The sequence below is a fragment of the Panthera pardus genome, unplaced genomic scaffold (assembly GCF_024362965.1).
Source record: "Panthera pardus isolate Hobbes unplaced genomic scaffold, ASM2436296v1 HiC_scaffold_11, whole genome shotgun sequence".
NCBI classification, from domain to species: Eukaryota; Metazoa; Chordata; class Mammalia; order Carnivora; family Felidae; genus Panthera; species Panthera pardus.
Genome location: NW_026526666.1, coordinates 42,165,467 through 42,183,678, shown reverse-complemented (window position 1 = coordinate 42,183,678; position 18,212 = coordinate 42,165,467). Strand labels below are relative to the sequence as shown.

Genomic DNA, 18,212 nt, shown 5'->3' with positions numbered 1-18,212 from the left:
TTTGTTGGAGAAAAACAAAAATCACTGTGAAGAGGATGCCAACCAATCGGTCATTTAGGGGGAAGTCTCCAAACATATAAAAGAGAAAATTTGAAGTCCAATTATCTGCATGTTGGGGGATCTCCAGCAGCAGACGATGAAAGCCATTGGTGGAGAGCATGCTTAATTGAAATCCTTTGCATGAAACAAGGGAGAAGTAAATAATTCAGGCAATCAGTTTGATGCTCGGAGAATGATACTTAAGGGATGTATAAAACTAAGACAATACTAATAACAGAACCAGTTTGTTTCCTCCTCAAATTTAAGCAGAGAAAAAGTGAGAGGCAGACCTAGGCTTAAGGAAAGGTGGAATCTGGAAAGAGAAATTGAACTAGTATTCTCCCTTTGAGTCCATTTAGAGATATTTTGTAAACCTAACATTCCTACCTAGCAGAGCGAAGAATGCAGAAAGCCCTGTCTCCATGGAGAAGATTTGGACAGCCTGTTGCAGCCTGCAAATCAGCGCCAAGAGAAAACAAAACCATAAACTCATTTTTGCCCTTAAAAATGCAAACCGTCACTGCCCCTTTCTCCTCACATGGCAGTGCTTCTACTCCCCCTCCTGTAACTTCTTTCCCTTATGCAGGTATGTTTTGTATGATTTTGAAAGCTGTTCCCACATTTATTATTCAAGTTAAAGCATGTGTTTGTGAGTCAACTGGGGAATTTGGTAAGCATCTTATTTTGAAACTTCCAGTTGACCTCCCCAGCCCTCTTAAATTAAATGACCTTAAACAGATTATGCAAGCCCATGTCCTCTGCGAGTCCATTCCCTCAGAATAAGAGAGTTTTGTTAAGATTGCTAGACAAACGACAGTCACCAAGAAAGATAAAGTTGCCCATCCAATCACAGAATTTCAGAGCTGGGAGCAACGTCAGACAGCATCTGCTCTAGTGGCACACGATTCCATCTGCCCCATGAAGCTCGGTTCTCACCTGTGAGATGTAGATAAACTTTCATTCCATCACCCTCCACCTAGGCTACCCCTGCAGCATTGTCACTTCTGCTCTGCTTTGCATTTTAAAGTAAACATCCTAGGTTCTTGCAGCTCAAAACCTTTTTCCTTAAAAAGAAAAAAGAAAGAAAGCAAAATCATCACTACCTGAGTTTCAAAACACTATTTAGAAACTCAAAACCTGATAAGATTAGGGTTTCTCAGCTTTGGCACTATTGACATTCAGACTGGATAATCTTTGTCATGAAGGGGCTGTCCTATGCATTATAGGATATTTTGCAGCATCCCTGGACAGTCGTGTCCCCCTGCCAGTTGTGACCACCAAAAACATCTCCCAACATTTGTTGGGAGTAGGGGAGAGATGGGTGGACAAAATCTCTCCTGGTTGAAATCCATTAATGTATATAGTTTGTACAAAAACAAATAAATGTGCAATAAGTAAAATGATGATTTCAAAGCCAGTTTGCCTCTAACCATACATACAACCTCTCTAAACACTGAGCATTACCACTTTGCAAGAGCCTTAGCCAATTAAGTGTCAATTGTTCTGATAGTACCCCATCACAATGCTCTCCAAGGTCTATATGCCACAATATCTGCTAAAAGAATGGAGGGAAGAGTCCCATGCTAGCCCTGGAGTTGTACGAGTGGGATGTCCCAGAAAATAAAGCAGCCTAAGTTCAATTCTGTGGTCCTGATGCAGAAGTAAATGAGCTTCAGCAGCATCTGCAAAATCCAGAGTTGAGTTGGTTATGTGGGTGTCCTCGTCCTTCTTCATGGTTCCATGTTCATCATCCAAACATTTAGCAGTGGTTAGTTGAAGTCTACCCAGCACGTAGTAGTTACTCAGCAAATATTTGTTGAAGGTTTTTATGGATAGTGTTTTACCTTTTGCAGTCTGCCTCTGGGTTGAGACAATCAGGTACATTAGCCTGTGCTAGAACTAAACATAGCTTTGTTCGAATCAGTCAGAGAATGGATATCTCCTGGAAAGTCTCAAAGTCTCTTGTGGTCATTATTCCACAATCCCCAAGTTAAAAAAAAAGTGTGTATGTGTGTCCAAAATATAGAAGTGATCAAATGACTGTAAGATATACTCCCTCAGACCTAGGAAGTCAGAGAGAGAGACAAAAACGAACTGCAGGCTGTGTGCTGATGTGTTAAATATATACCATCTCCTTAGTCCTCACAGCAATCCTGTTGTGTAGGTGCTAAGAACAGGGGGGAAATAAGTTGCTCAAAGTCAGACGGCTGCTACAGGGGAAAGCAGAACTTCAAATCCAGCTCTAGCAGAGTTTTAAGCTGTCTGAGCCCAATTTTAAGCCTCCCAGACTCACTTGTGCACCAGGCCTTGGTTGCTTATTGAATGGAGAGCCCTGGCCAGCACTGCCCTGTATCTCCAACACTGCTGACAACCAGCCATCCTCTTCAGGGTGGAAGGCAGGGCTTCATCAAACCCACCACAGTGGGAGTCTCTACAGAGACAGCACTCAGACCCAACCAGACCAGACCTACAGAGGCTCTGGCTTTTTTCAGCACTTCTAGATTCAGATGCTCTGCCGCTCCGCTCCCTGTGGTGTGGGGATACGTCTTCTCAGTGGCTGCCCCAGGGGCTAAACAGCACACCCAAGAATTAGAGGGTACTTAACTCCTCAGAGGTAAAACTTGGACCAGTGAAATACAGGAAATTGAAAGGACAAGTCCCCCCCCCCCCCCCCCCCCCGTCAGACTTGTTCTGAAATGTAGATGGTCCATTTAGTCTTTCTAGAGACCAATCTAGCAGCTCTGTTTTCTTGTGAAGCTGGGGCCAGTCCAGGAATGTACTACCTTACATTTGTTTTCCTTTCCTGTTTGCCTTGTTTTTCTTTTTTCCTCACACTTACTGTCCTGAGGTTACACACACACACAGCACAAAACCTCTGGTAAAGTGTTAACCTATGTTTTGCTTTAGGCTCTGTTTTCTAGGAATCCCATGCTAAAACACAAATTTATGCTCTTTTATTTATAAAATCACAACACTGCCATCCATTTCTCAAAAGCCTAAGAAAAAATAAAATCCTTCTTTAGTACATGTTCCTCCTTACTGATGATAGCTAACAAATATTTTGAAAATAGAAAACCATAATATATATGGGTATGAGGAGCAGTGCATCAAGATGGCACTAAATGTGCCTTCATGGTCTCCTCATATCTGCCCTAACCACCAGCTGCTTTTCTTATCTTGCTTTTAGATAAAATGGCTGTGGTAACACTCATTCGAGCAGGGGTGCATTTGTCTTACCACAATGGTATCTGTAGGGTGGAAAGTGTCAGTCATCCGAAGTGTAAATCCTAGCTCAGCTTATTGGCTGTTTGACTTGAGAAAGTCATAATATCTCTGAGTAGATATTTCCTCACCTGTAAAATAGAAAGAAAACTATCTGCCTCACCTTTCCCATGGGCTGATGTGACATACAGAAAGCACTTTGAAGCACCATTCAGAGGTGCTTTAACTGTAAGAAGAAGTAAGAAAAATAACTTTCTAATTCAGGCTTTTAAAATTTCCCTTGCTAAAAATGATGAAACACTTCAGTAGGAGAATATAAAGGAATAAATCACTTAGTTTCTTCTTAAACATTTCAAGATACTAATTAAGATTAAAAAGCTAAAGAGCTGAGACCTCTGGCCCAGATAAAATAAAAGAGACTGGATTTTCCCTCCCACTTGAAACAAATGAACAAAGAAAAGTTTAAAAATCTTAAAAAACAATTCTCAAGATACCTTACAACAAGCCATAAGGTGATTCTTTGAGAGAAAGGAAACAAATACGGAAAGCCCTAGGATTGCTCTTAGAAGTTTCCGGGCTACTGAGCAGGAAGAAGGAAGCCTTGTGGAGAATGGTGGACCAAATGGGTTGAACAGAGTTGAGAGTCTAAGAGACCAAGGTCAGAGGACAGAGTACCAGACATATGAGCTACACCGAAAGAGAACTCTAGAGATCTGCCAAGGGTTCCCCTCCAGTATTCAGCAGAGTACTGTGCAGTGTATGCATTTGAGGAAACTACCTGAAGCTGAGAGACAAAACCACCCAAAAGGATTAGCTGGTGCTACAGCAGGCTTGGAATAGTGCCTTTTTCTACCAGCCATTCTGGAAAACCTCTTAATTCACAAGGCAATGGGTAGAGTACTTTGAAGAGTCTTGCCTCCACTGTGGGGAATAATTGTACACTAAACACTGCTCTGGTCCAACCCAACAAGTCTTTCTTTTTTTCAAGTTTTTATTTAAATCCCAGCCAGTTAAAATATAGTGCAACACTAGTTTCAGGTGTAGAATTTAGTGATTCATCACTTACATTCATCACCAGATGTTCATCACAAGTGCCCTCCTTAATACCCATCACCTATTTAACCCATCCCCCACCCACCTCCCCTCTGGTAACCATCAGTTTATTCTCTATAGTTAAGAGCCTGTTTCTTGGTTTGCCTCTCTTTTTTCCCCCCTGTGTTCATTTGTTTTGTTTCTTAAATTCCATGTATGAGTGAAATAGTAAGTATTTGTCTTTCTCTGACCGACTTACTTCACTTAGTTTAAGATTCTCTAGCTCTATCTACATCATTGCAAATGGCAAAATTTCATTCTTTTTGATGGCTGAGATATATATATATATATTATATATTATATATATTATATATTATATATATTATATATTATATATATTATATATTATATATTATATATTATATATTATATATTATATATTATATATATAATATGTATAATTTCTTTATTCATCAGTCAGTGGGCATTTGGGCCCTTTCCACGATTTGGCTATTGTTGATAATGCTGCTATAAACATCAGGATGCATTTGTCCCTTTGAATCAGTATATTTGTATCCTTTGGATAAATATCTAATAGTGCAATTGCTGGGTCACAGGGTAGTTCTATTTTTAACTTTTTGAGGAACTTCCAAACTGTGTTTTAGAGTGGCTGCACCAGTTTGTATTCCCACCAACAGTGTAAGAGGGTTCCCCTTTCTCCACATCCTTGCCAACACCTGCTGTTTTCTGTGTTGTTAATTGTAGCCATTCTGACAGGTGTGAGGTGGTATCTCATCATGGTTTTGATTTGTATTTCCCTGATGATGAGTGATGTTGAGCATCTTTTCATGTGTCGGTTGGCTATCTGGATGTCTTCTTTGGAAAAATGTCTATTCATGTCTTCTGCCCATTTCATCACTGGATTATTTGCTTTTTGGGTGTTGAGTTTGGTAAGTTTTTTTTATAGATTTTGGATACTAACCCTTTATCAGGTATGTCATTTGCAAATATTGTCTCCCATTCAGTAGGTTGCCTCTTAGTTTTATTGATTGTTTCCTTTGCTATGCAGAAGCTTTTTATTTTGATGAAGTCCTAAAGTTTATTTTTGCTTTTGTTTCCCTTGTCTCAGAAGGCATACTTTGTAAGGAATTGCTACGGCCAGTGTCAAAGAGGTTACTCCCTGTTTTCTGCTCTCAGATTTTGATAGTTTACTGTCTCACATTTATGTCTTTCATCCATTTTGAATTTATTTTTGTGTATGGTATAAGAAAGTAATCTGGTTTCATTCTTTTGCATGTGCTGTCCAGTTTTCCCAACACCATTTGTTGAAAAGACTTTTTTCCATTAGATATTCTTTCCTGTTTTGTTGAAGATTTATTGCCCATATAGCTATCAAGCCATTTCTGGGTTTTCTGTTCTGTCCCATTGATCCATGTGTCTCTTTTTGTGCCAGTGTCATACTGTCTTCACCGCTGCATCAGTGTTGTAATATAACTTATAGTCTGGAACTGTGATGCCTCTAGCTTTGCTTTTCTTTTTCAAGACTGCTTTGGCTATTTAGGGTCTTTTGTGGTTCCATGTGAAGTTTAGGATTATTCTAACTCTGAAAAATGCTGGTGGCATTTTGATAGGGATTACATTAAATGTTCAGATTGCTTTGGGCAATCTGGACATTTTAATAATATTTGTTCTTTTAATCCATGAGTGTGGAATGTTTTTCCCTTTCTTTGTGTCATCTTCAGTTTCTTTCATCAGTGTTTTTATAGTTTTCAGAGTGCAGGTCTTTTACCTCTTTGATTAGGTTTATTCCTAGGTATCTTATGCTTTTTGGTGCAGTTGTAAGTGGGATTTATTCCTTGGTTTGTTTCTATTTCTGCTGCTTGATTATTGGTGTATAGAAATGCGACAGATTTCTATACATTCATTTTGTATCCTGCAACTTTACTGAATTTGTGTATCAGTTCTAGCAAATATTTGGCTAGCCCAATAAATCTTAAAACCAAGATCTGAAAGAATCAAGTTGTTTCCAAGTAACTAAACTGCATTCCAGAACAAAGCTCAAGAATATTTATAGGAATACAAAAATATCTAGCACCCAACACAGTCAAAATGATGATGCCTGGCGTCCAATAAAAATTACCAAGCATGCAAAAAAACAAGAAAAATGCCTCATAATGGTGGGAAAAAATCAATCAGAACTAACTCAGAACTGACACCAGATGTTAGAACCAGCAAAGGACATTAAAAGTTATAATTATATTTTGGTACCTGGGTGGCTCAGTCCAAGTGTCTGATTCTCAGTCTTGGCTCAGGTCATCATCTCAGGGTTCATTAGTTCGAGCCCTACATGGGGCTCTGCGCTGACAGGGTAGAGGCTGCTTGGGATTCTCTGTGTCCCTCTCTCTCTGCCCCTCCCCCACTCACAATCTCTTGCTCTCTCTAAAATAAATAAGTAAACATGTTTTTTAAACGGTTATAATTGTATTTTAGATGTTCAAACCTTCAAACGTCAATAGAGACGTAGATTTTTTTAAAGACTCAAATTAAGCATCTAGAGATGAAAGCTACAATGTATGAGCTGAAAGATACCCAGGATGAGATGAACAGTGTATCCATACAGTAGAATACTACTCAGCAATGAAAAGGAATGAACTATTGATACAACATTGATGAATCTCAAAATAACTGGGCTGAGTGAAAGAATCCAGATGAAAAGGATTGCATTCTGTATAAATCCTTTTATATAGAATTCTAGAGAATGCCAAAAAATCTATAGTTAGACATATAATCAATGATTACCAGGTAGGGGGGCAGGAGGAAAGGATTCATTCCCAAGAGGCACAAGGAAACTTTTGGAAGACATAATTATATTCACTATTTTGATTTTTATGATGGTTTCACAGGTATGCAGACACAGATGTCAAAACTTACCGATTTGAATGTACAGTTTATTATATATTGATTATAACTCAGTACTAAAGTGTATTTTTAAAAACCATTGCACAACTGGGACATAGAGAACTTATAAATATAACTGCATTTTTTCAATATTTACATTTTTTGTAAATTTTAAAGAATGGTAAAATGTTTAAATCTGTCATTTTTATTACATCTAAGTCTACGGTGTCTACAGACTACATCTTTTGTGTAGTAGCTGTAGTATCTAGCATAGTAACTAAAGTTTCGTTTGGGGGCACTTTCCTTTTTCTTTTTTTTAACAGTACATTAGAAAATCCCCCCCTCCGCTCTTGTTTAGAACTCCGTATTTTCATGAGTTTAAAATTTTTTTTAATCTTTATTTATTTTTGAGAGAGAGAGAGAGAGAGACAGAGAGCAGGGGAGGGGCAGAGGGAGAGGGAGACACAGAATCTGAAGCAGGCTCCAGGCTCTGAGCTGTCAGCACAGAGCCCGATGCTGGGCTCGAACTCACGAACCATGACCTGAGCCAAAGTTGGACGCTTAATCAACTGAGCCACCCAGGCACCCCTCATGGGTTTCTTAAATGAAAAACAAAAACCCTAAGAGCCAGAAGCCACAAGGTAAATTTCAATTATCATTTTTTTCTAAAGCTTACTTTATAAGTTACGAAAATTCTACACATTTTTCTTAATCATAAATGACTGTAGGGACACCTGGGTGGCTCAGTCTGTTAAGGGGCCGACTTCAACTCAGGTGGTGATCTTGCGGTTTGTGGGTTCGGGCCCTTCATCGGCTCTGTGCTGTCAGCTAGGAGCCTGGAGCCTGCTTTGGATTCTGTGTCTCCCTCTCTCTCTCTGCCCCTCTCCTGCTCATGCTCTGTCTGTCTCTGTCTCTCAAAAGTGAATAAACGTTAAAAAAATTTTTAATAAATAAATAAATGCACGCTGACTCCCTCCTTCTTTGTTTGATATGTGTGGTCTAGACTGAAAAATCCTCCATGAGTCTGTTTAAGACTCAAGGGCTTTAGTTCCTGTTGACCTGCTTCATTAGAGATACAGTTATATGATGCTTGCTCATTATATTTGGGAATGAACTAATTTATGCATTCTCTTGTTCCCAACTTGTCTGTCCTGTTTCCCCCAGTTTGATGCTGACCGAAACGAAGATGAGGTGTTCTATGACATCAGTGTGGCAGTGGACAGCAAGTTATTTCCAAACAAAGAAGCTGCAGCAGGTAAGTCACCATGTCCTTTGGGCAACAGTATGGCCTGATCACCTGCCAACTGTCTGGAGCTTTGTAGTAATGTTGGAGCTCAACAATCTGCTGCAAGGTTTTAAGGATGACACCGTTCTCAGAGCTTTACACTCTCTGGTTTGAAAATAAAGGCTAAAACAAAATAGAGAAGAAGGACTATCCATTTGGCCCTTATAGTGAATGCTTGCCTTCCAGTCATTGCACATGTAAATTAGCAAGCAGTCCCAATGTAACACACGACCTGTGTTACTATAATTGAAAAAGTCGAATCTAGCCCACTCTTTGTGCAACAATTAAAAGTTACAACTCCTCCAGGACTCCTTAACTCTGACATGTCTCTGCTGTGCCCCCCGGGAAAAGCCTCCCCTTCTGTCAGATAGCTGCTCCTCTCCCAACCCACAGCTCCTATTTTGGCTCTGTGCCTTCTCTTCCTAAGCATTCACCCCTAGAAGTTCGACCTTGGACAATAGTGCAGGGCAATCACACACCCTTATGTAAGCAGTACTCAAGGTTCTGTTTTGACCCTTATCTCATTTTCTTTGACTGTCTGATTCTGGTCAACTCATTGTCCCTCATGGTCTCCACTATCAGTACTATGCAGATGACTCTCAAATCTTTGTCTCAGTCCTGAACTTTCTTCTCAGGCCATAAGAACAAAAAAACTTCTGGGCTGTAAAGAAAAAGACTAAACATGGAAAATGTTTACCCATATTTGATTTGAAGCCCCCTAAGAGTAGCTTCAAAGAAAGTCAAGGCAGTGATCTTTCTGGGCAGACCCACAGAGCACAGATAACAATGTAAACTCACCTGCCTGGTTTTCCAGTGATACTTATAGTAAGATGGCCTATTGTTGGAAAGACTGAATATTGAGCAGCATATAAGATCATATAAACCAGAGTGCTACTGCTCTGAAAAATGCTATGGCAGCCATGCTTTGTAAGTCAATATTGTATTTAGAACATTTATTTAGACCTCTAACAACAGATATCTAACTGCTAGGTATCCCATTTGTTAAGACAGTGGAGTGGAGGAGCTGATTTAAGGTGCCCCTTATTTTTATTTTAAAAATTTTAATTCCAGTAGAGTTAACCTACAGGGTTATATTGGTTTCAGTGTGCACATAGTGATTCAACAATTCCATACATTACTCAGTGCTCATCATGATAAGTGTACTCTTAATCCCCTTCACCTATTTGACCCATCCCCCACCCACCTCCCCTCTAGTAACCATCAGTTTGTTCTCTATAGTTAAGAGTCTGTTTCTTGGTTCACCTCTTGTTTTTCTTTCTTCATCTCTTTTGTTTCTTAAATTCCTCATATGAATGAAATCACATGTTTGTCTTTTTCTGGCTGACTTATTTTGCTTAGCTAATACTCTAGATCCATCCATGTTGTTGCAAATGGCAAGATTTCATTCTTTTTGTGGCTGAGTAATATTCCATTGTGTATATATACCACATCTTTGTCCATTCATCTGTCGATGGACACTGAGGCTGCTTCCATAATTTGACTATGGGGAAAAATGCTGTAAAAACATAGGGGTGCATATAATCTTTTCTAGTTAATATTCTTTGGGTAAATACCCAGTAGCGGAATTACTGGATCATAGGGTAATTCTGTTTTTAGTTTTTTGAGGAACCGCCACATTGTTTTACACAGTGGCTGCACCAATTTGCATTCCCACCAACAGTGCAAGGGTTCCTTTTTCTCCACGTCTTCTAAGCTGCCCTTTCCTTTAGAACACTTGACACTTTGTGGCTCTCTAGTGGCATTTCTGAAAGGTGGCCTTGTCCTCCAGTGATGCAGCAGTGCTGGCTTTTGTGCTAGTCAGTAAACTGCCTGAGGACAGGTGCCATGTCCTCCAAGTGCACAGTGCCTGCCCCATAGCAGAGGTCACCAGGGACCTCATCTCTCCATCTTTCCTCTCTATACCTCCAAACTTATGAACGAGGAAGGAGTCTGCTCACAGTCTCAAATCCTACTACCTCCCATCCACTCCTCCAAACTCTGAAAGCTGAGTTCTGCTCCAGCTTTAAAATAAGCCTGTCCTATATATAACAGCCCTTGGTGATGAAGTGATCCTGGGAGGGACCGTGGTAAACTAGAAACACATGATGCCTCCCCTACAGAGGCAGCCCCTCTGAAGCTCCATGTTATTGTTGCCGTTAAGGCATGGACCAGTTGTTGCTGGATCTTTCTCTCTTTCAAGAGTGAATAGAAGACTGCATCTGTAGGTGAAATCTCGAGGCTTGTCAGTGTTGCTGACTCACCCAGTTGAACAGGTCATGTCCATGGCCACTGCTCTGTGAATTTTCAGCCCCCAGGTTTTGTCCCTGTACTCTTCCCTATTCCCTGGACCCTCTTTGCCGAGTCTCAGCTGCCCCACAGACCCCATATCACCTCCATGTGAATGGCTTTCCATTCTCCTTTAAAATTTTTCAAATCAAAATTCTTGTTTTTTAAGTTTATTTATTTTGAAAGAGAGAGACAGTGCGAGCAGGGGAGGGGCAGAGGGACAGGGAGAGAGAGAATCCCAGGTCTGTGCTAACAGCGCAGAACCAGACACGGGGCTCAGTGTCACAAACCATGAGATCGTGACCTGAGCTGAGATCAAGAGTTGGACCCTTAACCAGCTGAACCACCCACGTGCCACTTAAGTAAAAATTCTATACATTTAAGATGTGCAACATGATGATTTGGCATGGATATGCACAGAGAAGTGACTACTACAGTTAAGCTAATTAATGTATCTTCTCTTCACATAGTTAACCATTTTCCTGTGTGTAATGGGAACACCCAAAATACATTCTCTTAGCAAATTTCCAGTACTTAATACAGTGTTATTAACTATAGTCATCATGCTATCAACATTACATCCCTAGGCTTATTCATCTTACATATCAGCAATTTTGTACCATTTGGCCAAAATCTCCCCATTTCCTCCACCTTCATGCCATGGTAACCGCTGCTCCACTCTCTGCTTCAATGTATTTGACTTTTTTAGATTCCACGTATAAGTGAGATCATGCAGTTTTTCTCTTTTAAGGGAGCCAGGCAAAATTGTCCCTGTCCTCACAGCCCACACCAGTCATCATTCCTCAGGGACACCTTGGGAGTGCAGTCCCTGTTCTTTATCCCCACTCTAGTTGGCAGGGCTTTGTCATTCCTTGCCGGCCTCTTACCTCACCCCTGAATCCTGTTGCTGCCATGGGGATCCTGACAGAATGCAGCTCTGACCACCCTGGCTCCCTGACACAACAATACAAACAAAACAAAGCAAAACCTTCAATGACTTCCCTGCAGGCTGAGCACCAGTGTCCTTAGCATGACAGATATACCCATAGCTTTGCTGTAGTGGCCTTCCTCCTGCCCTAGCACTGCCTCCCCCATACCCCTCCAGCTTTCTCCAGTCCCTAGAATGTCTCAAACACTTTCCTGCCTCTGGCCATTTGCACTGGTTGCTTGGTATCCCTTCCCCCATGTGCATCCCCTCTCCTCTCTCACCCCCTAGCCCCTCCTTCACCCTACTTTGCATCACAGTTTAAATGTGATTTTCCTCTGGAGGTATTCTCAGCCCCCATCCCAGACCCGTTTAGACCCTGGCATAATCCCCTAAACTTTTCCTGCAGGCTGTTTATCACAATTATGATTATATAATCATGTATATGATTGTTTGCTACAATTCTGTTCCCCTGGGGCACCTGGGTGGCTCAGTCAGTTAAGCGTCTGACGTTGGTTCAGGTCATGATCTCACAGTTCGTGGGTTCAAGACTCGCATCAGGCTCTCTGCTGTCAGTGCAGAGCCCTCTTCAGATCCTCTGTCCCCCTCTCTCCCCTCCCCTGCTCTCTCTCTCTCTCTCTCTCTCTCAAAAATAAAAATAAAACAAAAAAAATTCTATTTCCTTTATTAGAGGGCAAGACTGTGTGTGGATGGAGAGTATGTGTGTTTGTTTGATACCCAGTGTGCATCTCATAGGAGATGGCACAGAAGTGCTTTTTCAACTGGCTGATCACCTCCGGTGGGCTACTCGTCTAAGTGTGTGGACTCACAGCCACACCACGTTTTCTCTGACTCCAGAGCAGAGTGAGCATTTGCTTGCCTCCATGCCGTAGAATGCCGTTCCCCAGACCTGTGCACCCCATCTGCAGCCTCTCCTCGTCCCTAGAGTCCTCCATTCGTACTCTGGCAGAGCCATTCAGAGGCATCACCCAATCCCCGTGGACCTCAGATTCCTTATCTGTAACAAGGGGATAATAAGAGCGCTACCTCAGAATCCTTGTGAAGAGCAAATGGTTTACATGGATAACAGTGTGTGGCTGTCACATTGAAAAGGCTATATATGAGTTAGTGTCTTTGCTGAGGGGTTGAGGCATCACAGGAAGAGACCACATCTTATTCAACACATTTCCCCATTTTCCTAGGTCCACTTCTAATCTCTTTGCCCTCTCTCTTTTCCTTCCTCCCCGGCCTCTGTTCATGGAGTAACTGGAAAATCACCCCTGCGCTTCTCACCCAGAACAGTCCCAACACCATATCCCATGAGGAGCTCAGTCTAGTCACAAATACCATCAGGATATTTTTCCAAAGAAATGCAATGCTCTTCAAAGGAATGCTAACGGAAACTGTTACTAACACATTCCACGCCTGTTAGAATGAGAGCTGGGCTCTTGGTGCCTGAAGCCTGAGGCATTTAGAAGGAATTGAATGTGTGTAGAGTGAATGGAGATCAAGATCTGCAAAAGCAAAATGTAAATGTCCTTTTACTCATTTTTCAGTCATTCAGCATGCATGTATCAAATGCATAGAATTTCTAAATTCTGTTCTTAAATGTAGAGATGAAATACAACCCCACCTAAAGCTGCTTACGGTCTTGCAGGAGAGACAGGACAAGGGAGAAGACTGCTTTTCTCAGAGGGGGTGGGTGATGAGTTAGAGGAGCTCTATCTACAGATGCCCCTCACTGCACAAGAAGTGCTGCCTTGCAGGGACACCCCTTTATTTGGGATTCAGAGTGGGAGGGGGACCTTCCTAAAACTTCAGATTGAAGATCCTCTAGGAGCAGAGAAGTCTGTAACATTGCCCCAGAAAGCAATGTGGATAGCCTTCTGGTTCATCTTCGGCCAGTTTGTATCATCTTCCGTCTTAAATGTAGGGAGACAACCTGCAAATCATCTTTCTGAGGACCATTCTACATCTGAAACTGGTGACACTGAGAGTTCCCTGTGGGATTCTCTTTCAGCTCTGTATCTATAGAAAGAATATTTTTAAATCTGAAAGAAATTGAGAAATTCAAACTAAGGGGGAGTAAAAGCCATACTATCACTTTTTCAGAATGCACTGATTTTGCTGTCCTTTTTGAGTAACAAGATCATTGCAGGTGTTTTATGTGTTAAATTGTCCAATGAAAGAAGGCAAAAATGTGTAATATGTCTATATTTACCTCTCTCTTTTGTATGTCAAACCTTAGACTATTATTAAAGGTCCCATTTTGAACAAGCCAAGCAACCAATGCTAAAAAAGGAAAAGAAAAAGAAAGAAAGAAAGGGAAAAAAAGCTATTCAATCATTATCTGAGTGGATAATGACATCCATTGTCTATCGCTTCCTATGATTTACTAGTACTGTTGCCAAGAGCAACATGTCAAGAAATTCCATCTCTTAATGATACAATAAAATTTCTGTTAAAAGCATTTTATTAGGAAAGCCAAGCTCTTCTTCTTTGTAAGCACAAATTTGTTTTTTTTAAAGAGGTTTTTTTTTTTCTTTTTTTTCCCCTCGGACAAAGATGTCTTCATTCTACCATTGCCAAAGATAGTTTTCTAATAATCTTGTTCTGGTTACAAATATTCATGTGTAATACCTGTTAACCAGGTTGTCTAAGACCCCTTCACTTTGTACCTTTTTAAAACAGCTGAAAGAAAGGCTTCTAATTGAACAAAATAAATAGGACACAGGAACTAAAGCATCTATATGTTTAATAAGCCTTTGTGTTCAGATCACATTGCTCATTCCACATGAATCACTCCAAATACAGCTGAGGTGAGGATATCATTTGAATCCAAGTACCTATCACCACTTCTCCATGTGGTGGGTAAGATCCATATTATGGAAATAACGAAAGCTAAATAAAATTGGCATTACCTTTAATGATGCTGTCAATAGCAACCACCCAGCAACGAGCATCGATCGTCACAGGCTGGAGTGACACTCTTTGCTTCCACTTCTGGTTCTTCCATTTCTTCAGCCACCTGGTGACACCCCTCATCACTGTTCCTCATTTTCTCAGGATGTAAAAGAGGCAGCCAACTCCTCCACATCCTGTCCTGTAGGGTACTGTAATGAACGATCATATTTGTAAAACCAGTTGGATTGCTCCTGCTTAGCATTTGGAGTGGGAAGGATGTATTGGAAGAAATGGGAGTTACAACTTCTGCCTTTGATCTCCCTCACTTTCAGTAGGACCTAGCCCAAGTTATTTGCCTTCTGCAAAGCTCATTGTTTTCTTTTCTAAAATGAGATGGCAGTATTCTGTGAAATATGGGTTCTAAAACTTCCACGATCTTATATGGAAAAATACACATTTACTTCTGATGTCTTAACTGCCCCACAACACATAAGTGCAAACTGATCTCAAACTGGGCTTCAGAACAGTCAAATATTTTGGCCCTCAGATATACCTTATAACATTTCTTATTTGAAAAATGGTGAAAGCACAAAAATAGAAAAATTACATATAACACCACTACTTTTTAAAATGATATATAGGGCACCTGGATGGCTCAGTTGGTTGAGCATCTGGCTTAGGCTCAGGTCATGATCTTGCAGTTCGTGAGTTCAAGCCCCACATCGGGCTGTCTGCTGTCAGCGCAGAGCCGGCTTCAGATCCTCTGTCCTCCTCTCTGTGCCCCTTCCCCACTTGTGCGCTCTGTCTTTCTCACTCTCAAAAATAAGCCTTAAAAAAATAAATAAATAAATAAATAAATAAAAGTATGTATAAAATTTAAGTTTTCATATGGCCCTTCTAGTCTCACTTTGTTAATAGCGTTAATAGTGGCATGTAGTCTTCCTGACTCCTTTCGGGCAACTATCTTATTAACGATGACTTGGCAAGGGCTGCCCTCTTGATGTGATGGCATCACCCAGAGGTTGTGCCCTACAAACCTATACAACCGAATGTGGAAACTCCACAATTAGTTACCTTTCCAAAATTCTTTGATGGGTCAAGCATCTCCATTCTGAAAAACTGTCATCCTTTAAAAAAATTGTAAAGATACAAACGCAATAAACAAGGGTGTTATTTGCTTAGTACTTAGACAATATGATAATGGGTCGGTCCTTAGTCAATCTGATAAATAGCAGAGGTAATGATGAGAAGGAAAAGGAAGAGAAGAGATGAGAAAAGACTGTGTGAGGACATACATTGAATCACTCTTTGGAAAAAAGTATGAAAGCAGCATCTCTCAAATGGCCCATATCTGAGAAGCACGTGAGATGCTTGATGTTTTTGTAAAAATCCGTCTTCATTAAAAATAACTCACTGTGTCTTCTGACCAAGAATTATTTGGCAAGGGCAAGTTTACCAGGATATGTGGAGTGGTTTACTTCTTCATAGGGATGTATAGCATTTAATGAACAGCACTGGATTCTGTCTTTGTGGCTAGTTAGGTGCTATGTATTTCCCAGCAGAAAACAGTCACTAAACAAGGATGATAAATCAGTTTTGCTTCAGGAGCCCCATTATGAAAATTACCGGTTTAAGTCTGAGCCTTGAGGATTAATGCCCTTGGGGAGGGGCAGGGGAGAAGCTCTCTGTTAACACATTAAGTTAACAAGATTTTTCTCATCATTAAGGACTCAAGTGACCCAAAGGCTGGAGGAAAAACTTGTCAGGTTTTCATGGAGTGAGCAAACTCAGCCCCACTTATTACTGGAACTCCCTTGCTATACCCACTCTGTACTTTGCTCATCATTCCTTCTATCTCATTTACTACTACACAGCCATAAACCACTTCTCCTCCTGGACCATCTTTACTCACCTTCAAAGTAAAGGCTTATAGATTAATTCCTTGTGATTATTTTTTACCTCCATCATCACCTCCACTACTAGTCAGAATTGGCTCTTTATTTTGGTTTCTGAACCTTGCTGTTGACAAATCAGTCTCCTCCACAAGACCGTCTTATTCTCAAAAGTGGAAATGGTGTCTAGAGGATCTACATTTTTTATCTGGAGCCTAAACATGGTGCCCAGCAGAAGGGAAGTGTCTAAAAATGTTTGTGACTTTAATGTACACATAAGAACAGAAACCTAGTGGGAGATAGTTTGCTTTACAAACATACACAGACAACCTCCATCAGGTAAACTTCTCTTTTCAAATCCTAGGTTCGAGTGACCTTGATCCTTCAATGATGTTGGACACAGGAGAGACCATTGATACAGGTTCTGATTATGAAGATCAGGTAATTAAAATCTAAAAATATCTCTTTATTTTAAATGGTTTTAAATTTAAATTTTAGCCTTTGTAAATGTTTTATGAAAATTAGAATTATAAATCATTTTTCAAGTGTTTACAGATAACTAATACCATATTTCATGATAAATCACACTAACCTATAGCTTTTGTCCACGAACTTTGGCCTTTCAGCCTTCCCTTCCCGACAGTTCCAAAACAGCAATTAATTAAGGAAAGGTTTGTGGTTAAAGTTACATGAGATGGAAATGAGGTTGTATGAGGTTCTCTTGTCCAAGAATTTGTCTGTGTCTCTATCCCTTTCCAGTAATGAACTAACAGTATTTACTGAGTATCAGCTACAGGTTCAGGGTTCTGCTTTTCTATTTCTAACCTTTGAAAAGGACTAATGACCAAGGACAACACAACCAAGAAGTCAATTATATTTTCTATTTTAATAAAACTAGAGAAATTTATCTGGGTCATTTTCCTCTCAGCAGAACTCTCCCCACTGCTGTATTTTAATAATCCAAAATAGTTGGGCAAATGCTCCGACTCTCTAATTAGGCTTTTTGTTTAAAAAAAGGATAATGTCTGAAAATTCCTTCTACCGCTCATCAGTGTTGCTCTGTGATGGCTGAAAGCCAAGTGAATGTGTTCCCAAGGGTTTTTTTCTCCCATCTTCAACTAATATATGTCACAGATAAAGCATATCTAACCAGTGTCCAAATGTAATGGCTGGCTACACATTTCATATTCATATTCAGAAGCTATTTTCATGAGCATTGGGTTTCTTCTTTTATATCACAAAGCAAGGAGAAAATATTGAAAGTGATATAATAAGTACTATGTATTTATACTATTTTTTAACATTTATTGACATTTAATATATATTAAACATTGTGCTGAGTTCCTTAGTTTTATTATGTCACTAATTACTTACAACATCTCTAGGATATAGGGATTATTATCTTCATTTTATAGATAAAGAAAATTAAGACTCAAAGAGCAAGTTGCCCACCATTACAAAAATAGTTTCACAGTGGGGAAGTGAACTTAGGGCACATTTCCTCACATCTGTACCAGACTGCCTCCTAACTCAGCCTCCAAATACAGGCCATTCAGTGGTACATTTTAGGAGCCTTTTCAGTTGCCAGCCCCTAAGACTCTATCAGAGGCAGATTCTAAACACCACTATTGAAGATGAGCTCATGATCCAAAATTACAGGCTGGATGAAGAAATGAACCATTACAAGATATCCAGCTGATTTAAAAATGGAAGGTTTCACACCCCTCAA

At 40.2% G+C, this 18,212-nt stretch overlaps 1 protein-coding gene across 3 annotated transcripts in view; it reads left to right on the top strand.

The window, feature by feature from the left end:
- AK5 (adenylate kinase 5) overlaps positions 1-18,212 on the top strand; it is a 261,105-nt gene that overhangs the window by 122,878 nt on the left and 120,015 nt on the right. For all 3 annotated transcript variants that reach the window (XM_019413870.2, XM_019413869.2, XM_019413868.2), the window contains exons 7-8: positions 8,356-8,446; positions 16,848-16,924. In XM_019413870.2, the coding sequence (XP_019269415.1) occupies positions 8,356-8,446; positions 16,848-16,924 (168 nt within the window). The remainder of the gene's footprint in view (positions 1-8,355; positions 8,447-16,847; positions 16,925-18,212) is intronic.